The 27248-nt window shown below is 38.7% G+C and overlaps 1 protein-coding gene across 1 annotated transcript in view; it reads left to right on the forward strand.

Moving 5' to 3' along the window:
• The window catches only part of KLHL14 (kelch like family member 14), a 101354-nt gene extending 76770 nt beyond the window's left edge, over positions 1-24584 (forward strand). Inside the window, exons 4-9 of the mRNA XM_007167052.3 lie at positions 1330-1419; positions 9323-9401; positions 16982-17172; positions 17254-17412; positions 20251-20408; positions 22513-24584. Coding sequence (XP_007167114.2) covers positions 1330-1419; positions 9323-9401; positions 16982-17172; positions 17254-17412; positions 20251-20408; positions 22513-22653 — 818 coding nt within the window. The 3' untranslated portion in view covers positions 22654-24584. The remainder of the gene's footprint in view (positions 1-1329; positions 1420-9322; positions 9402-16981; positions 17173-17253; positions 17413-20250; positions 20409-22512) is intronic.
• The last annotated feature ends 2664 nt before the right edge of the window (positions 24585-27248 follow it).

Consider the following 27248-nt stretch of genomic DNA (forward strand, 5'->3'; position numbering starts at 1 on the left):
GCTGTGTTACAGGTTTCAAAGCTATGCCTGTTTCTCCTTATTTTTGTTTACATATCTTAGCCAGCATAAGTGCATTCTGAGAAAAAAGATAATAAAAACAAAGTGAAATGAGATGTATATCATCCAAAGTAAATTGGGTATAAGATAGGCTCGTTCTCTCTCTCTTTCTCTCTCTCTCTCTCTCTCCATTGGCAAAAGAGTACAGAGTACGAGCTGGCCCTGACTCATATTGATTTCCCACTGCACTGGTTTCTTAAGTGCTCTGTTGATCCGTGTCAAGCAATAAGTTCCCTGCCTGAACATGCATATCACCTCCCCATTTGTCCTCACCTAGATTTAAGGTGCCCATATGATGAGCTGAACAAGGACATCATTTTTCCTACTGGTGTCACTGGGCCCAAACCACTGCCTGTGATATGATAACTAATGCTGTGTAAGTTTACATTCGCCATATGACATAATAATAGCAGAGACTAACACTGCACTGCACACGGGGTGACGGGGGCGTCCTATTCTTGTTGTGTGTGTCTCCCCAAAGAAAATGTAAATGAGAACAGATCCAGCGAAACCTTTGGTGGGTTTCTGAATCACTCTTCCCTCCTCACAGCCACCACATTTGGGGCAGAGCAGGGCAAGACGAGGGGAATGGATATTTATGATGTTCCTGACGGTTTTTATCTTTGTTCCAGAAGAGCTCTTAAGCAGATAGATAGAAAATGTGTGATTGTGCTGCTAATGACATTGTACAGGAAATTAAGCATATACATTTGGAGAAGGCATTAAATCAGCAGGACCTTAATTTAAAAACTTAAAACTGTATGGAAATTCAGCTTGCTCATTGCTGTGGAATAGAAAGCAACCAAGCACCCTGAGTCTGTTTATGGAAAGATTGCCAGCAAGCCAAGTTTGGGCAGAGCAGCTTAATGGCTCCAAGTGGATGCTGGGTTATTTCTTCCAAGAAGTAAGCCCCAGCCCTGACCATTTGGGAGTGTCAGTCATGGTTGTAGACTGCACGATCCCCATCATCAGGCAGGTGAGGAGGACTTAAGAATTGAAAGCAGCCCGACAGGTTGTTCTTGACTAATTTGCAGAATAACATTATGTAAAATTAATCAAAAGGGGTGGGGTTGGCAATTGCTGGGAACACACCGCTGAGCCACTGTGGATTGGTGGGTGCCCCACTCTGCTTGTCTATGTGCTTTTCTTCCTTCTGACTTAGTCTCACATTTTATACATTTTGGTGAAAGCACAGAACTAGTGAGCCAAGGTATCAAGTCCTAAGATGGAAAATTTTATACGTCTTTTTTTTTTTTTTTTTCTCAATTCCAGTTATGCCATACAACAGCGCCCATCACTGCGTTGTGGAGGTGGAAAACTTCCTGTTTGTGTTGGGCGGAGAGGACCAATGGAACCCTAACGGTAACTATTGAACCACTTAACAGTAGGTGCTCAACAAGCCTGTGTGTGATGAGAGGGGCCAGCGGCAGTCCATTTTGTAATTACCGTGGAAAACATATTTCTGTGCAGCAGGGACAAACGAAGTAGTCGGTGAAGTGGGCTGACAATTGGAGGGAGGGTCCACCGTTGAGCTGGCAGAGGACACACGCAGCAGTGCATTCACTCATGGACTGTCTGGGGATTTGGCTTCACCGTGACGCCCAGCCCTTCTCCTGATCCATCCCCTGAGGAATGCCACCAGCGTAAGCCCAGACTCCCTCAAGGGAGGTAGCAAGCGGCAACTATTAAGAATTCTCACCACCTTCTCCACCACTTTTCTCCCATTTTATCAGGATAATAATATGCAGTTTCAATAAATAAGCATTATCTGCTGTCGCGCTGTACATGGCCTGAGCTGAAGTTCCTTTGCAGCGTTCATTACTTGACACCTGTTCCGGCTGCTGCATCTTCTGCAAGGGCTTCGTCCACAGATTATCCACCATCTTCCCTGTTGATGCGATTACTTCATAATTGTATCACAAAGAGAAAGTAAACATTTGAATACACTTCCCAAGCCTAATGTAGGGAGAACACTGGCGCCTTGCAGAACACGCAAAATTATCAAGATATTTTTGGAAATCTTGCACGTGAAGGAGGGGTTGCAGTTGTAGCTTTCTGTGTAACAGAGATCATTATGAGTGAGAAACCATAAAACAGCTTGCAGGTACACATTTTTGCTTTAAACCCCCAGAACAGCCAGCTGAAATTACATATACTGCATATATTTTATGGTGAATGTTCTCTTTCAGCATCTGCACAAAGGCAAATTATAGAAAATTGTTACATCTGTTCACTCTAGAAAATCTTAAAGGAAAACAACCCAGGCCAGCCTCCAAGAACATTTCTTTGAAGAGAAGGGGACATTCTTTCTCAAGATCAGCTTTGTTGGTTCATATCTTTCAGGTTTGGAGAGATGGTTCTGGGGCTTTGGGAGAAACAGATTTGGATCAGGAACAAAAATATTTAATATCTCTCCTCTAACTTATCTTTGCAATGACTGATTTGATATGTTAAAACAAAACAAAACAAAAACCCTGGCCAATATACAATCCACTGTAAACTCTCCATTTCCTGTTTAACCTCTTCTTCCGAGGAAGTGATTTGAACAGAATGGAGCATTTGTAAGGAAACAGTACACAGCCAGCAGGTTTATCTAAAAAAGAATCTGCAAAACTTCATTTTTGGGGTTTTTTTTTGTTTCTTTTCTTGAAGGCCAGATGAAAACTAACACATAACAAGAGAAGGCTGGAAAGTCCTGTTTCTTTCCCCCCCCCCTTTTTTTTTTTTTGGTCGCACCGCGCGGCATATGGGATTTTAGTTCCCCGTCCAGGGATAGAACCCACACCCCTTGCAGTGGAAGCGCAGAGTCTTAACCACTGGACCGCCAGGGAAGTCCCATGGAAAGTCCTGTTTCTAATGATGGTGCTCTCTCAGCCCACCTCCGTTCCCACGTGGGATAAGCCTCTGCTAAAAGACCAGTCTTGGGGCGACAACTCAGTTTTCACAAATCACTATGAACCTCCCATTCCTGTGAGACAGACCTTAATCAGCAACACAGAAAACCCACTCCCTGGGTTTACCCCTGCCCCCCCCTGCCCAAAATAACCTGCCACTGCTTACCGTTCAACTTCTATCAGACACACAACCGAGAGGATGTGTGGGGGGAATAGGGGCGAGTATAAGGGACATATTCCTTCCTCTAGTCTAGAGAATCTAGATTTTATCGTTGAGCTAATTCAGATTCCCATAAAACTACGCCATTGGACCTCACTGATTTGCCTCCCCCTGACCCCTGAGAGGAGCAGTGATTCAGTTTAAAGCCCTCAACAAATATGCTGTGAGAAAAGACTACAGAAAGCACAGCATTGCATTTCCTGTGGGGGCACCTTTCACTGCCACCACTCAGCGTGCTCTATGTGAAGACCTGCGTGACAAGTCCTTGTCAAACCAAAGTACTGAGGCATGGTGTGCTTTGAACAATTACTTCTAACGCCAATCATATGATTTAATGTGTCTCTTTTGCTTTAGCCGCCAGGAGGCTCAAAATTGAACTTCAGTAAAACTTTAATTACTATATTTTGTTTACTTTTAGTCTCCATATGGGCCTAGCAGCTCACAACTCTCTTTCTGTAAGACCCTTATTTAGAACTTTGGGAGTTCCACCTGCAAATCTGAGTCATTCTGTCCCTGACTTGTTTCGCCTTTGAGGTCATTTAATATAGATCTGGGTAAATGCTGATGAGCCACTGATTAGCATCTCCTAAGCAGAGGATAATTGTCACACTGTGAGGCAAGCAGGCCAGTCTTTTGTACCTCATGTCAACCAATCAGTCATTGGCTGAGGCCTTCCCCCGGGTGGGGGTGAGGGTGGGCAGTGAAGTGGCCTGTTCAGCTGAGGGCAGTTCTCTAGAGAGGGAGCAGCTGTGACCATGAACAACCAACAACCAGCAGCTAGGGAACAGCTAGGGAACTTTTACCAATCTGGTAAAAGTATCTCAGCTAGGTACCAAAACACACATCCACCACCATCCCTTAAATGGTTTCCATGGAGCTTCATATTCCATCCATCTGGTCAACCACAGCTGACCATTTTGGTATTAGTCGTAGTATTTATTGAGTACTCATTATTTCCCAGGAACTTTGCTAAGCACTCATCTGCATCATTTCACTTAATCCTCACGACCATCCCATGAGGCCTGTTGCATGATTGCTCTAGTTTTACTATGAGGAGTCTAAGCCCTAAGAGTTTAAACAACTTGCCAGGACACACAGCTTGCAAGAAGATGAGTGATTCCAACGTAGGTCTGTCTGACTCCAGAGCCTCAGCCTTTAACCAGTGTATCACACTCCCCACCTCACATAAACATATGTATTTAATTAGATATTAAACAACAATTGTGCATTTGCCTTTGATCTTGTGAAATTAAATCAGTATTGTGTCACCATGGACAGCAGCTCTTACTGGCTCCCAAAGAGCTCTTCATTATTCCCCATTTAGAAAACCATGAAGGGACACCATCATCTCAAAAATATAGGATTTTCATTCTATAATACCTCATACAACTAAAAAGGAAGCAGTTAATACCCAAACTTATAAAGAACAGCAATGCTATAATAATATACAACATGCTTTAATTTCACTACTGACAGGGAGGAAAAATTAAAAATCCATGAGTTTAAATGTTATGTATACATCAGTTCCAAAGATGAAATCTTAAGTTAAACTTTAGTCCTTATGAAAATGGTGCCTGAGATGCATGTCTTTGAATGAAATACAAAAAAAGTACATTTCAATACATGCTCATAAAACACAAATAGGTACACATAAAATACAAATATAATTTTATTTACTGATTATCTTGATTACAGGACCAAAATTTGAAATCATAAAACATATGAGTTACTGGAAATATAAGCAAGATACATACATTTTTTTTCTACTCAGCTATAGATATTAACTCCTATTAACTCCCTTCATGTCATTAGTGATAGACTGCATTGTAATATGCTAATACACATGCATATATTCCTTCAGTGCCCCAACTAACAGAGAACCAATTTACATTTGTCACTTACTGATGATTGACTCCCCAAAAAACTGCCCGCGGGGGATTTCCTTGTCTTCCTCCTTCCTTCCCCTCCACCACTGGCTGAAAACTGCCGCCCCTGCCCCATTTTACCTATCTCCCAAATGATAGTCAACAACAGGGTCTGGTGACAGGACATCATCAAAAAAGGGAAGAAGTGGAGGAAGAGTTAGAAGAAAATGGAATAGATGAGAAGAAACTAAAGGAGTGAAGAGTATTCCAAAATTTCATTGCATGTGGCTACCCCCTCAAGCTTCTAAGCAGTGTCAATGAAAGCCACAAGGAAGAAATGAATGTCCCCATTTTATCTCACTTGCCTCACTCTACCACACTCATTCCTTCTAAGATTTATTATCCCCTCTGCACATCCTTTGCCAACTTTAGAACATCTTTCTTCTTTTTATCTTCCCATCCTCCATCCTTGCCCTTTTTTCACACCAGCAACTCTGCCTCTGGAAACTCTTTCTTCATCTTCCATCGAAATCACACCAGTCCCTGCTTAGCCTTTTCTCTGAGTGAAGGCCACTGCCGTTACCACCAATAAGCAAAGCAAATAGCTGATTTCCACCACCTGTGCTCAGCATGTGAAGGCATCTGTCCCATTGCTGAAAAGAGGCAGATGTCTTCCTCCAAATGGAAATTCTAAGCCAAACTTCACAGAGAAACACTCTTATACATGGTGTGTATATTCTACATTCCTCTTAACAACCCTGATCTTCAGATACATTTGGGAATTAACCTTGAAACCTGACTATCAAGAATGGCTTTTTTTCTACAGGGAGATGATTGCAAATTCTACAAAAACTTTCTTATAAACCAACTCTAGACATAATCCTTCCTTGGGTTGGAGCCTCCCTTTGTGGGATCCAAGTCTTTTGGGTCATACTCACTCGTGGCACTCTTAACTCTTTCTGCAATCCCCAACTCTTTCTGTAATCCCCAAATAAAACTTGACTTACCACCCAACCAGGCCATCCAAACCCTCCCATGCAATCCTTGGAACTCATGATCTCACATCAACAAGATCCCTATAATCCTTAAACTCTTCCCTAAATGGTCCCTTCAGCTTCTTTTCTAATCAAAGCCTGGCTATTCTCTGAGAGGACTGTTTTCCCAGCTACCCTCTTCAATGGGGACTATGTTCTGTTCCCCACCCCCGCCCTTATATTTCACATTATTGGAGGCTGATAGCTTTTCTACTTCTTCTTCATTGCCACTCCCACATCCTTAAAACTCACCACTTTAAAGGATGTCTTCAGATTTTACCACCTGCTGCCCCTTTATGTGGCAGCTACCCACTGTTATCCTGGAAATGCCACCTCCTTCACTCTACCCTACCACTTTTTCATTGTCCGTCATCCCCTCATGCCCTTACTTCCCTCCTTATGAGCTTATATTCTATTGCCCATCCTTATAATCACATTAGTGCATACACCTGCAGCCCTCGTGTCCTTCTCTCCTATTATACTTGCCTGGTAAAGCCCTGGTCCTGGTTGAACCCAACTCTCTTCCACCTCTCCCCTCCCCCTGAGCAACTAAATGTGGACATAGAAAACCATACGGCCATGCTGGCTACTAATGAACCATGCTGGCTACTAGCCAACTCCACTAAGTTTCCCTGGTCAATGGCACTCTTCCACCCTCTGAGTTAATTATTTCACACCTCTCTCCTCAAATACCTTTCTCCAAAACCTCCCTCCTCACTCTCAGCTGATAGCCTTGCTTCTTAGTCCAATGAGGACAGAAGCAATCAAAAGATAAAATCTGCATCTTGCTACCACCAAATCCATGGCTACTCGTATATTTTAGATAAAACATATCTCTCTTATTACTGTTTCTGCTCCAACTTAAAGCCTATTCCTCATTCCCTTTTGCCTACTCAAGGACTTTGGAGTACTTCTGAATTGAAAAACACAACCAAGAACTAAATAAAATTTTCTCTTGATGCTGCATCTTCCTGCTATAATCTTCTTTTTGTGTCAAAAGTCCTAAGAAGCATTGCTTATCCTCTTGCCTCTGCTTTCTTATATCTTCGTCTCTCCTGAGGAGTCCCCACTCAGGCTTTCTTGCCCTCCTATCCACTGAAACAATGCTTGTCATGGTCACCACCAACCCCCATGTTTCCAAATCCTGTGGTCAGTTCTCCGTTGCTCACTCCTCTTTTTGAAACACTATTTGACGTGGCTTCTGAAATACCACCATACTTTTCCTCCTGCTTCTGACAATTCCTTTTCTTTGCTAGTTTTTCTTCTTCCCCCCCAGGGCTCATTTCCAGCACTCATTATCTTCCATTTCCATACCCTTTCCCTAAAGAGTTTCATCTTGTTCTTTGATTTTAAACAATATCTCTTGACTAATGACTCCAAAATTTGCACCTGCAGCCTCATTTAGCCAGTGGCCTACCAGCCACTTATGCTTTGAGATCCGATAGGCCTCTCAAGGTTAAGTCCAAAACAGAACTCATGGCTTCCCTCCCTAACCCCCCAACTCCCCCTGCCTGGTCTTCCCCACCTCGGCAAATTGCATGACCTTCCATCCAGTTCCGCTGGCTAAAAACCTAGCAGTCGTCTTTAATTACTTACTTTTTCTTATACCAATGCTCAATCTATCAGAAAATTTTATTGGCTGCGCCCATAGAATAGATCCCAAACTTGACCATATCTTGCCTCCACCTCCACTCAAGCCAGCTCTTGCCTTGACTGTTGCGATGGCCTCATGACAGGTCCCCCACTTCCAGAGCAGCCCTTGTACAGTCTAGTTTTTTACACAACAGCCAGAGTGATCATGATAAGAGGTAAATTAGGCCATGTTTCTCATTTGCTCAAAACCTTCTACTGACTTCCTGATGTTCTTATGACAAAAGACGAAACTTGACACCAGTCCACAAGACACACCATGTCTGGACCTTGATATACTTCGACTTCTGTCCAAGTCACCCCAGCATTCTTGCTGGTTTTGAATGCATGGCCAGCCCAGGGACTTTATACTCACCTTCCCCACTGCCTGAGACGCTAATTCTGTAGATATCTGCATGGCTTGCAGAAGATATCTGTGAGCAGGTGACCATCCTGCTGAAACTGGCTTCCCCTCTTTCAATCCCTGCTTTATTTTTCTTTCTGGCATTTGGTAAAGAAACTATAGCATTATTATATATGTATTTATTTACAAGTCTGTGTTTATTTATTTATAAGAACGAGGACTTTGTCTTTCTCGTTTACCAACATATTTCCAGAACCTAGAACACATAAGACACAGAGTGAGCGCTCAATATATATTCTTGCAATTAATAATTGTGTTGTGTATACATGCCCGTGTGAGTGCGTGTACACATACACACACACAATCCTATCTGTTTATTCCTGTGGTGAAGTTTTGTACCTATATTTCAATGGTTAGTTACACATACATTAATGAAAAACAGACTTTTAGAGCTAAGACTTCAGGTGCTTTAGATGATTGTCATCTCAGTTGCTACACAGAAAATGGAATACACTCTTTTGCTTCTATTTCTTGCTTTGGTGTCAATCTGTATGTAAAACAAGATTCATTTTAATACCTTGGAGGCATTACTGTGTTCCTTAGGCTCAACAGAGGAGATAAGCTTGTTAACCAGCTCTGAGGATGCATGTTTCCCATTTCAGTAAATGTACCTGTGATACATCACAGCAACTGTGCTTTCCCCAAATGCACAAACAGAACTTGCATGACAGTCATAGCCTACAACTGATTTCCTAATGCAAACTCTTATTGTAGTGATTGCTATTGTTTCCCTGGAGACCGAGTGGACTCTTCCACTGCTAGAATTCTTGGATCATTTAGAAAAAGGTTCTATCCAGAGATATCACACAAGTTAGTCTCTGGAACTGATTATGTATAGACAATAACTTCATGTTTTTAAAACCTATAAACACCAAAATACAGAAATTTTACCCTAACTTTGGGATAAAACTAGTCTGGTAAACATACTTGCTTTTATTATTATGGTTGATTTATTTTTATTCCAACTCATCCTCCCCCCAGAAAAAGTGGAGGAGAAAAGAAGAAAAAAAGGAAAAACGTTCGAAGGGGCACATAAGATTTTCTTTTGACTTATCACTTCTCATACTGTGTTAGATAGTCCCTCTACTTAATTCATCTGTTTGTTAAACCTGAGAACAGAGGCATCTTATAAAATACTTTTAAATGTGCAAAACAACAAAGGAATTTAAGTTTTAAGTGTCTCAAATATATTTTTACAGGAAAACACAGTACAAATTTTGTCAGCAGATATGATCCCCGATTTAATAGCTGGATACAACTTCCGCCCATGCAAGAAAGGTAAGTGTCTATTTCTTAGGTCTGAAACATTTGTGGCTGCTTTACTGGAAGCAAGGATGCTGAATGGTTTTCCATGATAAGGTACGCTAAACAGAGCCAATGAAAGACACAGGAGTCAAATACAAAACCTGGCCTGGCCAACTTAGACTAACTGCCTTATTAACTCAATGGAAAAAATAATCAAATAAGTCAATTATTTGTCCCAATGGAGGAAGAAAAAATTTGTATGACTTGTCTTCCTTTTTTTGTTACTAAAGTTCACTTTTTTATTGAAGTATAGTTGCTATACAATATAAGTGTACAATATAATGATTCACAATTTTTAAAGGTTATACTCCATTTATGGTTATAAAATATTGGCTATATTCCCTGTGTTGTACAATATATTCTTGTAACTTATTTTATACCTAATAGTTTGTACCTGTTAATCCCCTACCCCTATCTTGCCCCTCCCCCCTTCCCTCTCCCCATTGGTAACCACTAGTTTGTTCTCTATATCTGTGAGTCTGCTGCTTTTTTGTTATATTCAATAGTTTGTTGTATTTTTTGGATTCCACATATACGTGATAGCATACAGTATTTGTCTTTCTCCGTCTGACTTATTTCACTTAGCATAATGCCCTCCATGACTTGTCTTCCTTTTCCACATTGAATTGGTTTTTGTTTTTTTTTTTTTGACAAGCAGAGCTACAATTTCACTGGCTATTCCACTCTTCTTAGTTATAATATATTTAAATCTTACCACTGAAATATAAAACACCATTCTCACAATGATATGTATATACTTTGATGCAGAAATTTTAATATTGAAGTTTTCAGGTCTCACAGTCTCAAATTCATTACATTTACCTCCTCAGATATCTCCCCATCGTACATTCAAAAACAGGTGATTTGTTAGCTTACAAAGAAAACAGTTTTGCAAAGTGTCCTCTCATTTTTAATGTATGCAGTGGTTATCTCACCCAGTTCTCCTGGCATCAGAGGACAATAAGGCAACTATGTTTATACATATTCAGTTCTCCTGACTGTTACTTAGGCAGGACACCATGTCTTAATATGCACATGTAAATTCACACACTAAAGTTTGAACACTTGGTTCTTTTCAAATAATAGCTCAACATCTTCTTGAGCAAATTTTCCAATATAATAGTAACGATAAGCTACAACCTATTTCCTCTTCTCGATTGGACTAAGAAATAATTTTCTTTCTTATTTCCTTCATAACCTTAACATCTCCTTGTTTAAACATTCAATCAGATTACACTGAGATCAAGTTAAATCCTTAATCATAAATTCAAAGTTAAAAAGAAATTTTCAGATCATACCATTCCTCAAAAAGGTACATTACTACAGAAAGAGAGTATGAATCTCTGCTCTAAAGAAACAATATCTAACTTCCCATTCCATATAAGCATATTAAAACTCTCTTTCAGGAGACTAAAAGCTATACATTGAAAATGATGAGGCACAATATAGTCTAAGGACCACAGACACTATTAGGGGATGTCTAGTTGTAAGGTACCTCAAGAAATTATTCTGAGTCAGTTAATATCCTGACAAACTTCTCAATCCTCCTGTTGTGTATACATGTATATATAAAAGCCTCTCCTGATGTCTTTCTCCAAAGTACCTTGTTTCTCTCCTTTTGGGGTTATTTTCTGGTTGCTGTTATTGTAGCTGCATCACTTTACCCTTTAATCAAAACCATTCCAAAAAATTTTATTAAAAAAACATTTTAAAAATACACATCAATAACATGTTTGAAATGTCAGCATCTCATCACTATGGTCGCCTTTGCTGGGGGCTGTTCACCACGATAATTAACCTTCACGCCTTGGGTTTGGGAGGCATAACTCACGTCGCGGTCAATTATCTCACTGTAGAGCCCCTAAGGATGAGAAGTATTGCTGCAAAACCTAATTAGTAATTTTTTTAAATGTGTATTGTTTACTTGATATTCTATAATGACTTACTCTGAGGCGCTATGGCCTATCATGGCAGGGTCCTACTTAGACAATTTTTAGCAGCTCATTGACCTGATAAAAAGACCTGCCATGGTCTGTCGGCACCCGGCAGCCACCGTTGACAGGATGGACTGTTTAACGTTTCTTTCGAAGTCATTATGGTATATCATGTCAGGTCCCTAGTAAAAGAAGTTTTTTTTTAGATTTAGAACAATCAACTCGATAGACCAAATAAAGAGCTCCTTCCAGAGCTGAATGGGAAAAGGCAGATCTCACAAATGCCCAGTCAATCTTCTAGCTCCATATCTCCTATGGGTTGGTTGACCTAGGCAGCAATCCATAACTTAAAATGAAATTTTTCTGTCATTCCCGAGCTTCCATTCAACATAGCAAGTACAGTTAGCTACCAGCATGGTTTAATTGGTGATTAAACAAAGAAGGGGAAAAAATCTAAAATATATGAGATACTCTTCAGATCAGAAAAGAGGTTTCTTGAGACATTTGAGTTAATTTTGCATTGTATAGATCATGAGTCAAACTCACCAGAAGTTCCCCACCTCCCTCCTTCCATTAGCTGCTGCCTAACTGCTGAGGAGTTGTTACTATGCTGAGAAGTTACCAAACTGATTGAGAATAATAGAAACACATTGAAAGCCACCTCTGGGGTCACCCACTCTTACAGAGCGGGCTGGGAAAATTCCTAGGATTATTTTACCTAATCAGAGCGTCCAAAAGAATATAATAAAAGTGCAGGGGCTTCCCTGGTGGCACAGTGGTTGAGAATCTGCCTGCCAATGCAGGGGACATGGGTTCGAGCCCTGGTCTGGGAAGATCCCACATGCCACGGAGCAACTGGGCCCGTGAGCCACAACTACTGAGCCTGCGCGTCTGGAGCCCGTGCTCTGCAACAAGAGAGGCCGCGATAGTGAGAGGCCCGCACACCGCGATGAAGAGTGGCCCCCACTTGCCGCAATTGGAGAAAGCCCTCACACAGAAATGAAGACCCAACACAGCAAAAAATAAATAAATAAATAAATAAATTTATGAAAAGTGCAGAACACCCTCCCAGTTCAGCAGAGAAATGGGCACGTGACCTCCAGGCTTACTCAACCATAGGTCAACTCATGAATTGTATGCCTGCTGCCTATGAGGTTACGGACAGAAGTGATTAGACAAAAGTACAAAGATAAATGTAAAGCTGTTGAGTTGTTTTGGTCTCAGATTTAGGATTTGATTCTTCAGTAAGAAGAGGGCAAAAATGAACACTTGGATCAATAAAAATGCTTTGGTGACTTTAATGTTGTTTTCCAAAAAAGTAGACATTTTAGGTATTATTCTTGTGGAGATATTACCCCCTAGCTAGTCTTGGAAACAGAAAAGAAAAAGAAGGGAGGGAGGGAGAGAGAAAGCCATTTGGAGAGCACCGGTAACAAAGTTTAAGTTTCACAGACTAAGTGAAAAGCTGGAAGCAAATACAATAAAGATGTTTCCAAATTTAAATACTATGTTTCTAGCAGCCTTACAAGAAACAATGGGAGACAATACTGTGTTTTAAAAATCTGTTGTTTATAACATGATGGTAAAAGTCAAAAGTTGAAACTGAGATACAATCTCAGTTTTCTGACCTAAGGGTCAGAAAGAACTTGTAAAGATCTGTACAATACACAGTTTCAAAGTATATTTGTAGAGGTCATTGGTAGTCTTTTTAAACTTATCTCAATTCATTAAATATCCTCTCTGGCATTGGGACAGGGGATGGAGGGGTGGAGGAGAGAGAGAAGAACAATTTGAAATACAAATAGTATAATTCCGTTAAAAAATCTTCAATAATCTTGAGCTTCCTTTTTCCCCAAAATAAAACAGCCTAATCAGGTGTGCTCTTCATGTGGGTAGGTGGGGCAGGGAGCATTCCCAGGAGAGACCTGGTACGGTAAAATTTTAGCCTCGAGCAAATGTTCACAGTTGCTGATAGACCATTAACTATCCAGTGTTTCTATAATGCATTTCGTGAATTCTCACTTTGGGCATGCAAGGGAATAAGTCAGAGACTCAGAACCTTCGCTATTAAAATTTCTGCATAAAAATGCACTTTTAGTCAGGAAGTGAAACCTACTGATTTTTTTTTTTTCCCCCCCGTTCAGAACCTAACAGTGACACTGTGTGGATAAAGCTAGGAGTACACGGAGCCTCAAATTAGGAACGCCTGGGCTAAGAATAGAGAGTTCCGACAGGCTCCCTCGGGTTAAGAGAGGAACGAAGGAGCCAGAACAGAAAGAGTGAGAAAACTGAACTTTAGACAAGATAAAAGGAGTTCACACTGCCAAAAGAAGATCTTTCTCTTATTCTCCACTATCTAAACTTCATTAAATAGAGGATTTTCATACTTGTCATGACTAACATTTTTCTCTTCTAAACCAGAATATAGTACATAATACATAGGAGAATTCAGAATATAGTACATTACCCACATGGTCCAAACTATGGGATTGGCCCACTAAAGATGGCCTATTAGTAACATTAGTAAATTAATGATTTCAGACGCCCCAAAACCTGTCATAGAATCATATGAAAGAGGGACACTGACCTACCCTGGTGTCAACGATGCAAAGAAATATCTGTGTTACTTTAGTACAGATTTTTGTAGACGTGAGTCGGTCTTTTCAATCAAATATTTTAACTTGGGAAGGTAAAAGCGCTAGTAAAATAACCTTGACCTATCATATTCAATAAGAGAGCAATTGAAATCTGGTTAGAGAAATGGAAGGAACCAGTGGTCCATCTGTGTGCACTTAATTTTGCTATTGTTTTTAAACCCAATTTTATATTTAGATGAGTTTTTACTTCTTTATACCAGGAAATCCCAAATTTTTTAGGTTATTAATCCCCTTGATAATCTGATTAAAAACTTCCCCCAAAAATCTTTCTCCAAACATATTCCAAAAAATGCACATATATACATAAATATATATAAAATACATGACATTTTATTAAAAAATTCTTTTCACAATTTCGGAGTTTCATATATGCCTCAGAAGACACGGGCCCAAGATAACAACAACCCTTATTTAATGAAATCTATCTCACTTGCTCTTTATCCTCCTTCCTATTCTTATCCTTCTCTCTTTTTCCTTTCATCATCTTTCCGAGTTTTGTACAGCACATATTTCTTTCAAAACCATCAAGAAAATATAGGGAAAAAAATCATAGCCAAAATATTACTCTCAAATTATCAATGATGTGAACAATTCTAGGACTATCCAGAAAAGGTTCTATCTGAACTTCAGACTTCAGGACTTCAGACTTCAGGACTATCTGAACCTTACGATCTAGCAATCCCACTTTCGCATACACTATATCCAAAGGAACCAAAATCAGTATCTTGAAGAGATATCTGCACTCCCATGTTCACTGCAGCATTATTCACAAGAGCCAAGATATGGAAACAACCTAAGTGTCTGTTGACAGATACATAGATAAAGAAAATGTGGTGAATATATATAATGGAATATTATTCTGCCATAGAAAAGAAGGAAACTCTGCCATTTGCGTGACAAACATGGATGAAACTGAAGGTGATTATGCTAAGTGAAATGCCAGACTGAGAAAGACAAATATTGTATGATATCACTTGTATGTGGAATCTTATTTTAAGAGTCAAACTTAAGGAAACAGATTAGAATGGTGGTTGCCAGGGGATAAGGGTGGGGAAAATGGGGAGAGATTGGTCAAAGGGTACAAACTTTCAATTATAAGATAAGTAAATTCTGAGGATCTAATGTACAGCATGGTAACTATAGTTAATAATACTGTATTGTTTACTTTAAATTTGCTGAGAGAGTAGATCTCAAGTGTTCTCACACGATAAAAAGTTACTACATGAGCTGGTGGACGTGTTAATTAATTTGATTGTGAAAATCATTTTACAGTGTATGCACATATCAAATCATCCCATTGTACCCTTTACGTGTATTACAGTTTTGTCAATTATACCTCAATAAAGCTGGAAAAAAGAAAATAAAACTGCATATATCACCATCCATAACATAGGCCATACATTTATGGTATAAATTATATAAAAACACTAAAGAATTTAGTCATCACTTAAAATACTATTCAGAAAAGTTTATATGCAAACATCTTGATAGCTGATTTTTAAAACCTTTTTATCCAAATAATATCAACTGATAGTTCCTGAGCATGAACAAAATGTTGGACACTATGACAAACACTTTACGCATGTGTTCACAAACAACCCCACGAGGAAGATACCATCATATGTTACAGATGAGCAATCTGAGGCTGAGGGGGTTAAGTAACATGTCAAAGCCCACACACCCAATAAGTCATATAGCCAGGCAATCTGATTCCAGAGAACAAACTGTTCATCAAGATGCTATATACTGCTTCCCAGAGGTTTTGACACTTAGTAAACACAACTTGGAAAATCTCCAAACAATATAGGTTTACCTGATTTAAAAGCTCTAGGGCTCCTTATTTTGCTGTTGACATTGCCCAAGAGTCTTGGCATCAATTTTTATAAAAACCATTAATTCAACAAACATAAATTATGTTCTCTGAGGGGCTTGGCACTTCATGATTGTACTTTTTCAGTATTGAACCATACGTTATCCTTATGAAGTATATTATTCCTGTAGCATGAATGAGAAAAAAAGAAGCAAAAGGTCAAGGACTTGCTTAAGATTTCAACCTAGTCATCCTAACTCCAAATCTTTGAGTCCTCTTCCAACCTCTTTTCTCCCTCAGCTCTCATATATTATTAGTAACTAAGCCTTACATCCTCCTTTAAAATATCTTTCATCACCTCTTTTCATGTCTTCTACTAAAACTCTAATTCAGGTCCTCAATCTCTCACTCCTAGATTATATTCTCCCTCAGAACTGGCCTCCCTGTCTCCAGTCCTTTCAACACAGCTTGCATGTCTTTTGCCTTTGATGGCAGGTGGGATAATTTAATAAATAGTTTCTCTTGAAAAGAGACTTTAAAATATCCTTATAGGTTCGTAAGAATCAACACCAAAAGCTACATAGATGAAATTCCTAATATGGGTTATATAAGAGCAAGATTTCAACACTATATTCAGTTGAAAAAGTTTCTCTATTTGCAGTCGTCCTGGGAGGAAAAAAGAAAAACATGATAATTGAAGAAAAATTTTGATGATGTAGTTCTCTTATAAATTGGGAACAATGACCCTTGAAGGACCATAAAGAAAGTGAATGTCAAGATAATTTATTATTGTTGCATTATCTACCTCATTTTTCACTTTGTCTTATTGAGCTGTGATATCCTTACAAGGTACCAAATATCCCAAACATTAGTGAACACTTTAACAGTGTATAAAAAGCAAGATAAAAAGAGCTGAAACAAAGAGTTTGTCAATTTCTCCTCTACTGTGACTTTAGTATCGATAATCTTAACCAGCATGGGCACTGCAGATGGTTGCTGTACAAGGTCTCAGATTTAGAAGGGAGCTATATGCGTAATTTCCAAAGGTCTGCACCCCTTTCTGAAGCAGGATGTCCCCCCTTCCTGTGACTGACTGGACTCCTTTTGTGATTTACATTGGGTTGTTTTGTTTTTTGGTTTTTTTCATTGTAGAAGAGCCAGTTTCTACGCGTGTCGGTTGGACAAACATTTATACGTTATTGGTGGACGGAATGAAACTGGCTACTTGTCCAGCGTGGAGTGCTATAACCTAGAAACAAATGAATGGCGTTATGTGTCCCCTTTGCCACAGCCTCTGGCAGCTCATGCGGGAGCAGTGCACAATGGGAAAATATACATTTCAGGCAAGTCATTCATCCACTTTGTGTTACAAAGTTCAGTTCCAAGGCATTTTCTTGACTTGTGTGTCTATGCTTAATTCACAGGGGGTGTACACAATGGAGAATATGTCCCATGGCTGTATTGCTATGACCCCGTCATGGATGTCTGGGCTCGAAAACAAGATATGAACACAAAACGCGCCATCCACACTTTGGCTGTAATGAATGATCGCTTGTATGCAATTGGAGGAAATCATTTGAAAGGTCTTTTTTTTTAAATCACAATAACATTTGCATCTCATGTTTCTTGCTAAGGGGGTTTCTTGTTAGATAATCATAGTTAATCAACTAAAAAAACAGGTTGACCAAATAAAATCTACTCTTTGCAATTTAGCAGTACCCTTGGCTTGGGCAAGCACTTATTTTGGCTCTCCTGCAGATAGGATTATTTTGAAGTTACCACATACATTAAAGAAATGAATAATGATGTCTACAGAAAAATTAAAAGACTAGAGCATTAATAACTGAAAAGCACAAACAATTTGTTGTAACAATGAATTCAGTAAAATAAATGATTCCTTATCACCAAAATTATAGTAATGGATTTTTTCCAGAAAATTGTTTTTGTAATAATCATAAAGAACTTTAGTCAGAGAAGCACAAAGAAGCGTGTATGTGATTTTTCTTAAAGAAAACAGTAGAATTTCATGTCTAAATTTAGAATTATTTCTTTGAAGAGTTGAATATCGAACCATCTATGATTCTCAAATTCTTTCCATTTGCTTTTTTAATCAGTAACATTTAAAGCATAGTCTTTTTAGAGCCATATTTTGGCTTGTTTCCCTCCTCGTGTATGTATGTGACTGCAACTTTTTTGTAGTTTGTGTGCATGTGTATAACACTGAATTTGACAGGAAAGCGGAGAGACCTGTGATATTGAGAATATTATTGAACTGCTTTGAGCTTCAGTTTTCTCATCTGAAAATGAAGAAGGTGGTCAAGTTGTTCTCTAAAATCTCTTCCAGCTCTGACCATCCATGATCTTTGAAATTGAACAAAATGAGAAACAAGCCATCTGGGTATGGCATATAACACGATTCTGTGCATTTATTTTCCAATCATATACCCATCTTAAACCATGAGTTAGATATAGACATTTTTTCTATTTTTCATAATACATATTATCACTAAATGTAATAAATACTGGACAAGTGTAATTTTTAAGTAAGTATTTCCAAGTTCATATTCAATCAGAAATGTCAATATTCTGGTCTAGATCTGCTTCTCACCTTAGAGATCTCCTCAGTGGAAGCGAATTTATCTTTACTGCTTCAAACTCTTCCCTTTTCATTCTTTTTTGCCCTCACTGGTGCTCTTTCATTTCAATCCATACACCATTCATTCCTTTACATCAACATATTTTATATTAACTTTGTAGCTTTCTGCATTAAAATATGACTCCTACTAATTTCTTTTGCACAAGAATGCCTAATATTTTAGGAACTTTTAGTATTTAAGGTTATACTTGAACAGAAAAGGCTTGGGTAATGACAACCTAAATGAAAAATAGCACATGCACATCAGAATTAGGTTAGCTCAGGAAGACATTGTGAAAGGAGGAAAGAGTATGGATTTTGCATCTAAGCCTGGGTCTGAATCCCAGTTATGTACTTAGAGTTGTGTGATCTTACTCTAGACATTTACCTCATGTCTGTAAGAAAGGGGTAATTACCCTTTCCTTGGTAATTGTGAGGGTTATAGTCAACGTATGTACTCGGTACAGAGAAGGCACACATATCCTCATAGATAGATAGGGAAACTTGCCCAAATCCCCATTTCATATAAACGCTTCAACAATTATCATCAAACTCTTAATGTTAAAGGAAAGGATTGCATCATAGGGTCGCAGTAAGCACATTGCTCTCTTGCTCCCAAATGTGATTTATCCCAAATGTGTTCCTCCCTTATGTGATTTATTTTACGTAAAAAGTCAGTGGCCTGAAATAGTCTGTCCACCACTTCAAGAGTGAAAATTTTTCTGATTTTTGGTCTATCTCTTTAGTTACTTTGAAGACACCAGTATGTTGACTAATTTACCATATGTCAGCTAGCAAACATCCATAGCATGTGTTTAACCATTAAAAAAAAAAAATCCTTAAAGGTTTGGTCTGCTCGGTGACCCTGAAGCTCCCATTAAGGATTTTTCACTCCCTAAATGAAAGACAGGGCTTCGGTGGAGTCTGGGGAAATGAGCTGTTCTCTGCAACCTAGTAACTGCTCCAGCCACTGAGAAATTTTATCAAAAGTGGGAAAAGTCTTTCAGCGGAAGATAGCCCCCTGCTCTAAACCTTGATCCTTAGTAGGTACTGGAAACCATTCACATCATCACAGCTGTTTATACATATAATCAGACTGTAAAAAGAAAAAAGTAAAAGATTTTGAGAGAACTCAAATGAATATTTGAATATTCACTTAAGTGAGTATTCACTTAAGAAAAGCAATAAAGCTTAGTCTGTAAAAGTGTGACCTTTGAAGCCTGTTCACCCAGATTCAAATCTCAGCCTATCTAATGGCTGTATGACTAACTCAGGTCATTAACTCCCTCTGTTCCTCAGTTTCTCCTCTATAAAATGAACATAATGCTATCTATAGGGTGCTTGAGGGGGTTAAATGAGCTCCTTTATACAAAGCACTTAGAAAACAACCAGCTTATTGTAAGCAGTCTATAAAATGCTTGCTTTAGCTATTACTATTTTAAACCTTTTTTAATAAGGTTTAAGTAAACCTTTACTGATACTCCAAGGTAAATCAGCTTTTACCAATGACATCTAGCCAGGCATTTTTGCTTTAAAGTAATCCAAAGCATCCAGGGTTGGAGTTTCGGTGGCGAGGTGGAGGGGGGCGAGGGTTGTTTGTTTGTCTGTTTGTTTCTTAGGTCTTTCTGACATGTCTCCCAATTTCACCAGTCAGCTTATCCATGTGTCTTCAAAGACACAATCATCTACTTCTTAGCCCTAGTCCTTTTGCAAAAAGAAGCCCCAGCCTTAAACTGGGACCCTGAGAGTTTATTCTTTGGTGATTCCATTTTGCTATGTCACTTAGGTTTCTCCCACCTCGATGTGATGCTCGTGGAATGCTATGACCCAAAAGGTGACCAGTGGAATATTCTCCAGACTCCCATTTTGGAGGGTCGCAGTGGTCCTGGCTGTGCAGTGCTAGATGACAGCATCTACCTTGTGGGAGGCTACAGCTGGAGTATGGTATGTGTCCATATCTACCTCCTCTTCCTTTTTATTTGTGCTTCCTTTTTGCTTCTCTCCAAATGTGTTACCACCCACACAAGTACCTTTTAAGAGTAACATGTTTATATGCACGCAGTAAATTGCTTTAAGCCATAAAATAGAATCAGTGTGGTCGCTGTAGAGCTGTCTTGCTATCTGGTCAATTGTATTGCAAAGTGAGGTAGGTCTCTGCTTCCCTCCCACCCCCATGCTTTCCAACTAAAAGTCAGACTGAAGTGGTTTTTACAAATGTTCTATTAAAACTGTTTGACTGGGAGAGTCTGAAAAGTTTCTGACCAGCTAAGCATAAAAAATGGAAATTCATTGTTCAGTTACCCACAAATTCTATTTAGGATTATGTAATTTGCCATTGCTTTCCACTTTCCCCTCTCTTTATGATGAAAATTTCTAAACATACACAAAAACTGAGGATTCAATGGGCCCTTGTTAACGCACCATCCAACTTTGACATCCATCAGTGCTTTGCAGTACTTACTTCATCTATCCTCCCTTTAAAAAATTTTGGTTGAAGCAATTTGAAGCAAATTCTAGACATGTTATTTCACCCTAAATGCTCCAGTATTCCTCTAAAAAAAAATCACTTGCTTATGTAAACACACTATCATTATCACACTCAATAAAATTAACAATAATTCCTTTATATGCAATCCATTTTCAAGTTTATCCCATTGACTTGAATAAAAGTGTATTTTTCAAATTGGTATGTTCAAATCAGGATCCAAAAAGTCTCACTTGTATTTGGTTATTATATCTCATACATCTCTTACAATCTGGAGAATTACTACTGCCCTTCTTCCTGTCCCATGCCATTGTCATGTTGAAAAAGCAAGGTCAGTTACCTTATAGAATATCTGATACTCTCGAATTGCCTAATGATTTCCTATGTTGTCATTTAAAAATAGTCCTCTGTCTCCCTATTTCCTATAGACTGGAAGCTAGAGATAAGGACTTAAGTTCAGCTTTTCTCTGTTTTAAATTTTTTGGTTATTTATGTACCATTTATTTATTTATCTATTTATTTATTTGTCTATCTATTTATTTATTTATTTATTTTAGCAAGAACACGTAAGGAGGTGGCTGTGTAATTCAAATAACATCACATCAGAAGACACATAGGGTCTAATGGTCTACACAGTCACTTTTTAAATGATGACCGTTCCTATATTTTCCTATTTATATGTGTTGGTTTTATAAGATTAATTTGGGATTTTAATAATATTAATTAGTTTTATTTCTTTTGCATCCAACAAGGTTGTTATATAAAGTTTGGAGGAGCTTTAAAAAAGCTATTAGTTATATGGAAGTGAATGTGTATTGACATATATCACTAGATATTGGTACATGTGCTCTTTCGCTAGTGGAAATTGATAGCTGCAAGAGTATGTATGTTTGGAATCAGACACCAGGAATACACTTTCAGAAAACGATTATGTTGGTTGGAATTTTTGTTTGTTTCTTGCCTATGGTAAAAACAAAGCTGCTTTGGTTTAGGAAGGGACATATTATACAAGCACTAGCCTCAGAGGTTGACAAAGGAAACAAGATTAAAGACATTTTTTATTTCTCATGTGGCCTTTTCAAAATAAATAAGTCAGTGTGTGAAGAAGTTGGCACGTCTTCATTTCCAGTTTATTTTAAACTGGTTTTGAACCCCATCTCTGATTCTCTATAGTAGTAAGATAAAAATGGAAAAGTGAGGTGACAATCTAAAATCCAATTTACTTCTTTTATTTGAATATTTAAGATAAATTTTTCTTTTTTTTAAACTTAAACCAGAGGGATAATTTCCAACTTGAGGTAAGTTATCATAAGGGATTTATAAATCATCTAGGGTGTTGTAGGTGCTTGACTTTTATTATTAGTCACACACACATACAAAAACCCAGATTTTGAAATCTTGCCAATCCCAAATTTTTCCTTAGAGTACAATGGTTTAAAATCCATTGCTTTCATTTGGAATTTTTTAGCAAGAGCAGAGAAAAAATATTGTCTTCCTAATGTAAATGTGATAAATAAGCTTGCTGTGGCAATTCTCTAAAGGCTCTCTGCTCTGCCATTCCAGGGAGCCTACAAGTCATCTACAATATGCTATTGTCCAGAAAAAGGCAGCTGGACAGAACTTGAAGGAGACGTAGCAGAACCCCTGGCAGGCCCAGCCTGTGCAACAGTTATCCTGCCTGCCTGTGTACCTTACAACAAATAACACCAGGAAACCCTGGAATGAACAGTATCACATTCTAGGAAGCAATGACGGGTGACATCCCTATTACAATAGGAACAATACATCCTAATGGTACAACTGCCGAAACCCCATTCTTGGTTTCTGATGATTTACAAGAAGCTACAAAAGGAAAAGACCTATTCTTGAACAGGTACGCTGTCTGTAACTCGGATTACACCGAACTTCCTGTGGTGACAGACTCTTCCATTTCAGACTGGTTTTAACTTGTCCCAGCTTTACAAAAACTCCTCACATGGATCTCAACTTTCAAAAGGAGAAAGATAAAATACAGGAGAGTGCCCCCCAGAGAGACCTAAGATCAGTATTGTGCATTGTAGTCTACCTGCATGTGATCTATGTTGAAGTTTTGGGGATATTGTGTTCATGAATGATTCAAAATTTGACCCATCAAAATACTCACACCACATTACAGAAATTGCCACTTGATTCTATATTCCTAACCTGTGGCTACTTCACAGATTCCGTAGGCAACACAGTTATAGAAAATCATATAAGATTAAAGAGGAACATTTTTGTTTCCATATAACTTCATTTCATATACCTTCTGCCCCTTACAGCACCTCGTGGGAATGTAGAAGAGAAAGATATTGGCTCTTGTAGCAATTGCTTTCTGCCCTGTAGGTTCCAGGCTAGCCAGAGTCACAATTTCTGTGTCCTCCATTTTATCAGAAACATTAAGACAAAATACGCTGTATCACTATTCAGTTTATAGAGGCTCACGCTTTCTCTTTTGGAGCAGCATATAAATCGTGAATACACCTGGTCTTTCTTCAAAAATATAGGACTGACAAAGACAGTCATGCAATATTGAATATTCTGTAAATAGCACATCTGACCCAAACTTAACGCCTAATGAAAACTGAGAGATTGCTTTCGGAAATTCAGGGACGAAAAGACAGATTTCTCTTAAGAACTGTCCCCTTTTCTCTCTGTCCACAAAATACCTCCCCCTCTTCCTCACCTTCGGCTCTAAAAAAAGCTCTAGATGTGGCTCTAGAGAAGCCCATGACGGACCCTCCTTCTTCCCCCCAACTCATCACATTTCTTTGTTGTCACCAGAGATGCCTGGGCTCAGTTAAGCGAGCAATAGCTAGCTGTCTTGAGAAGCATGAGGAATTTAGGAACAGAAGGTCAGGAGAGCATGAGACAGTGTCAATACGGCCCATCAAAAGAGAAAAGCTAGCAGGAACGCGGATTTGCTTTTCAAGCTCTTCAGAGCTGGCACAACAATAGTTAGGAATAAATCAAAGCCTAAAATATTTTGTGAATCACCCAGAGATGTTGTTGAATCCCTCAACAAGTGTGTCTTTCAAAAACAACCGCACAGGGAAGCCACAGATTAAAAATGCCTTGGTGATAAGTTTTCACTGCGGAGCATGTCCAGATGGATGGGTGTACTAGAATCCAATGCCGTTTCTACAGTAAAGTGCAATCTTTGTTGTTTTTGTATTTATTTGTATGTTCAGATCCAAAGGATCCGTTGTAAAAATATATATATAAATATATATATATCCAGTGCAATCAACTTTCATTTCTTTTTTCCTTGATCGCATATGAGTATATAGAAAAAAAGAAAAGTTACAGTACTTTGTGAGAAAATCCCATCTGACGTCATGAAGAATACAAGGTCTCCTTCAAAACGTTTTATCGTCAACGGTCCCCATTTCTTCTGAAAGTCACCATTTCTACAAGGGGATTTGCTTTCCTTGGACTTGTTGTTCATTTATTTTTTATTTCTAGCCAAAATAAATAAAAGCATTTATGAGAACTATAAGTAAAGCTTTCTGTATTTCAGAAAGGCACAAACTATTAGAAAGTGAAAAGTGAATAAATAAGTCACAGAGAATGTAAATTTTGTACAGTATTAGAATGTGTAAATGAAGCTTGCTTGGAAGGGGAAAACTTGAAATAAAAACTTTATGTACTAATTCAACTGTCTCTCCTATTCTGACTTACAAAGCATGTGTATAAATCTACACATTAAATTGTTTGAAGGTTTGTAATAGGTAAATGCATAAATATGTTTATTCTGCAGATATACTTTACAAGTTTATTTAGCTTCCTGGCAATATGTAGTATGTATGTAGTGCGAACAATGTTAAAAATTATGGAATGTTTCAGAGAAAAGTGTTGTGAGTTAAAAATCATGAATTGAATCTGGTTTTTCCACTGTAAGAGTGTTGCAATAAGGCATACTTATCCAAGATCTGATAACCAAGTATTTATAGAAATTGTTAGAAGCATGATACGCATTAAACAATACTTGCACACTTAGGATAAATGAATCACATATTTAATTAGGGCAATTATATAAATATATAGTGTTCCATTTTATTTTCTTTTTAGAAACCTGAAAAAGAAGCTGTACAGGGCAAGGAAAGGACTGGGTTATGGAAGACAGTAGGAGTAACTGAGGCACGTGGCTGCAGGTTTGGGCAAGCTTCCAGGTAAAGAGGCTGCAAGCTAGAAAGAATTTAATGCTTCCCAGCCAAATATTCCATTATTAATGATTAAACTGATAATTAGAGGGTCATTTGACCCTCTGTAGTATTCTACAGAAGCAAGAGAAATGGAGTTTCTTTTGCCCACTGAATCTTCAGTTCTCCATGCTAGTGTAGCATAGCAGAAAAGACCCTTCTCTATAGTAGCTTCTTATCCTGAGCCAATGGCTAGTTGTTGCAGAACTTCTTTCATATACTCTGAAGCCCCAAAAGCTCTAGTGCTGACCAGTTATCATGATCAGTTAAGCAAATATACTTGGCTTTTTCCTAATCCCAAGGGACCACCTATTTTAAGTCCATAACTAAACTAAAACTGGCTAAACCTGGAGGAGTGAGTGTAGGACCAGATTTTTTAATTACTTAGGCTGTGTCTGTGGTCTTAAAATTAGTACTTGTGTTTGTTCTCCCCTGTGAGGGCCAAATTTCTATTTTCCCAGCTGCTTGACACTTACATCACTTAACAAACGCATCATTATCAACATTGTAATACCAAGTGTTTATTGAACATATCCCAAAAGGCATCACTGTAAATGCCAGGCTTCTGATTAAACCTGGTTCTCTAGGTTAAAATATTTTTAAATGAGCAAGCAAACCAGCCAAAATAAGATTGGTAAAGCATACCAAAGCCAATTAATACACACTGCTGGGTATCTTAACAGACTGAGTTCCCGTAGATGAGGTAGGAGGAAGACCATGACTGATCAAGCCTGACTTTCTAGAAGCGCCTGACCTAGAGGATTTGGAACTTTGGTGGAAAATAAAATGGCAATAAGAAGCAGCAGAAAGGTCAATATAAGAAGAAAATAGGACTTCCCTGGTGGCACAGTGGTTAAGAATCCACCTGCCAATGAAGGGGACACGGGTTCGAGCCCTGGTCAGGGAAGATCCCACGTGCCACAGAGCAACTAAGCCCGTGCACCATGACTACTGATCCTGCACTCTAGAGCCCTCAAGCCACAACTACTGAGCCTGCGTGCCACAACTACTGAAGCCCACACGCCTAGAGCCTATGCTCCACAACAAGAGAAGCCACCGCAATGAGAAGCCCGTGCACCGCAACAGAGTAGCCCCCGCTCACCACAACTAGAGAAAAGCCCACACGCAGCAACGAAGACCCAATGCAGCCAAAAATAAATAAATAAATTTATAAAAAAAAAAAAGAAGAAAATATCCAAATAATCTGTTTGATTTGTACAGCTGTAAAGTGCTGCTCTGCATCAAGCATTAAATATGGGCCACATATTGGGTGGGGTTTCTTAATGGCGTTATTGGCTGGCTCTATAGGTTTGGTGTAAAAACACAGGGTTCAGTTCTAGAGATAAGTCCTGATAATGTGCTTCAAGAATGCAGCACAATGGAATAGGACTAAGGAAAAAGTCTTCTACAAATTGAAGCTTGAGTGGCTTATTCCATTCTATTCCAGGCTGTTGCCTAGCATATATTAAGGACTTGGTAAATGTCAGTTCTTAACACTAGCAGGAGTAGCAGCATTACCTTAGTGTTTTCAGCTCACTGAAGATGTACAAAACAAGATGGCTGCAGTGAGTTGACATTTAAGACTGTCTATTCAGGCACAGGGGAATTATATCACTTCAGGCAAAGTGATCCTTCATTGTGACCTCTCCTTCCATTTTTTCACTTATTAAGTGGACTCTTCCTCTGTGACCTTCCAAATCCCCTACATACAAAAAAATGACATATGGGAATAGGCAGGAGGGAAGGTGAACATTTGGCTGCAGGACCAAGGCATCCTACATTTACAGAGAAGGCAGGCTCCTGGCTTCCCATCAAATCCCTCAAATCTGGGCCATTTGGGAACTGATTGAACTAAATTAGGGAAAAGGAATAAAGGAATAGGGTTTAGTTATGAATTCAAAGTTATGTCAGCAATATTATAACAAACAACATAACACTTCCACTAACTTCACGTTTGTTATGGGCCAGGCGCTCTACTAGGCATTTTATACATGTTTTCTTATTTTTTCCTCTAAACAGCTCTATAAAGTAAATGTTAGTTGTATGTGAAAGGTAAGGACACATGCTCAGAAAGGGTAA

Source organism: Balaenoptera acutorostrata, chromosome 13 (genome assembly GCF_949987535.1).
Source record: "Balaenoptera acutorostrata chromosome 13, mBalAcu1.1, whole genome shotgun sequence".
Taxonomy (NCBI): Eukaryota; Metazoa; Chordata; class Mammalia; order Artiodactyla; family Balaenopteridae; genus Balaenoptera; species Balaenoptera acutorostrata.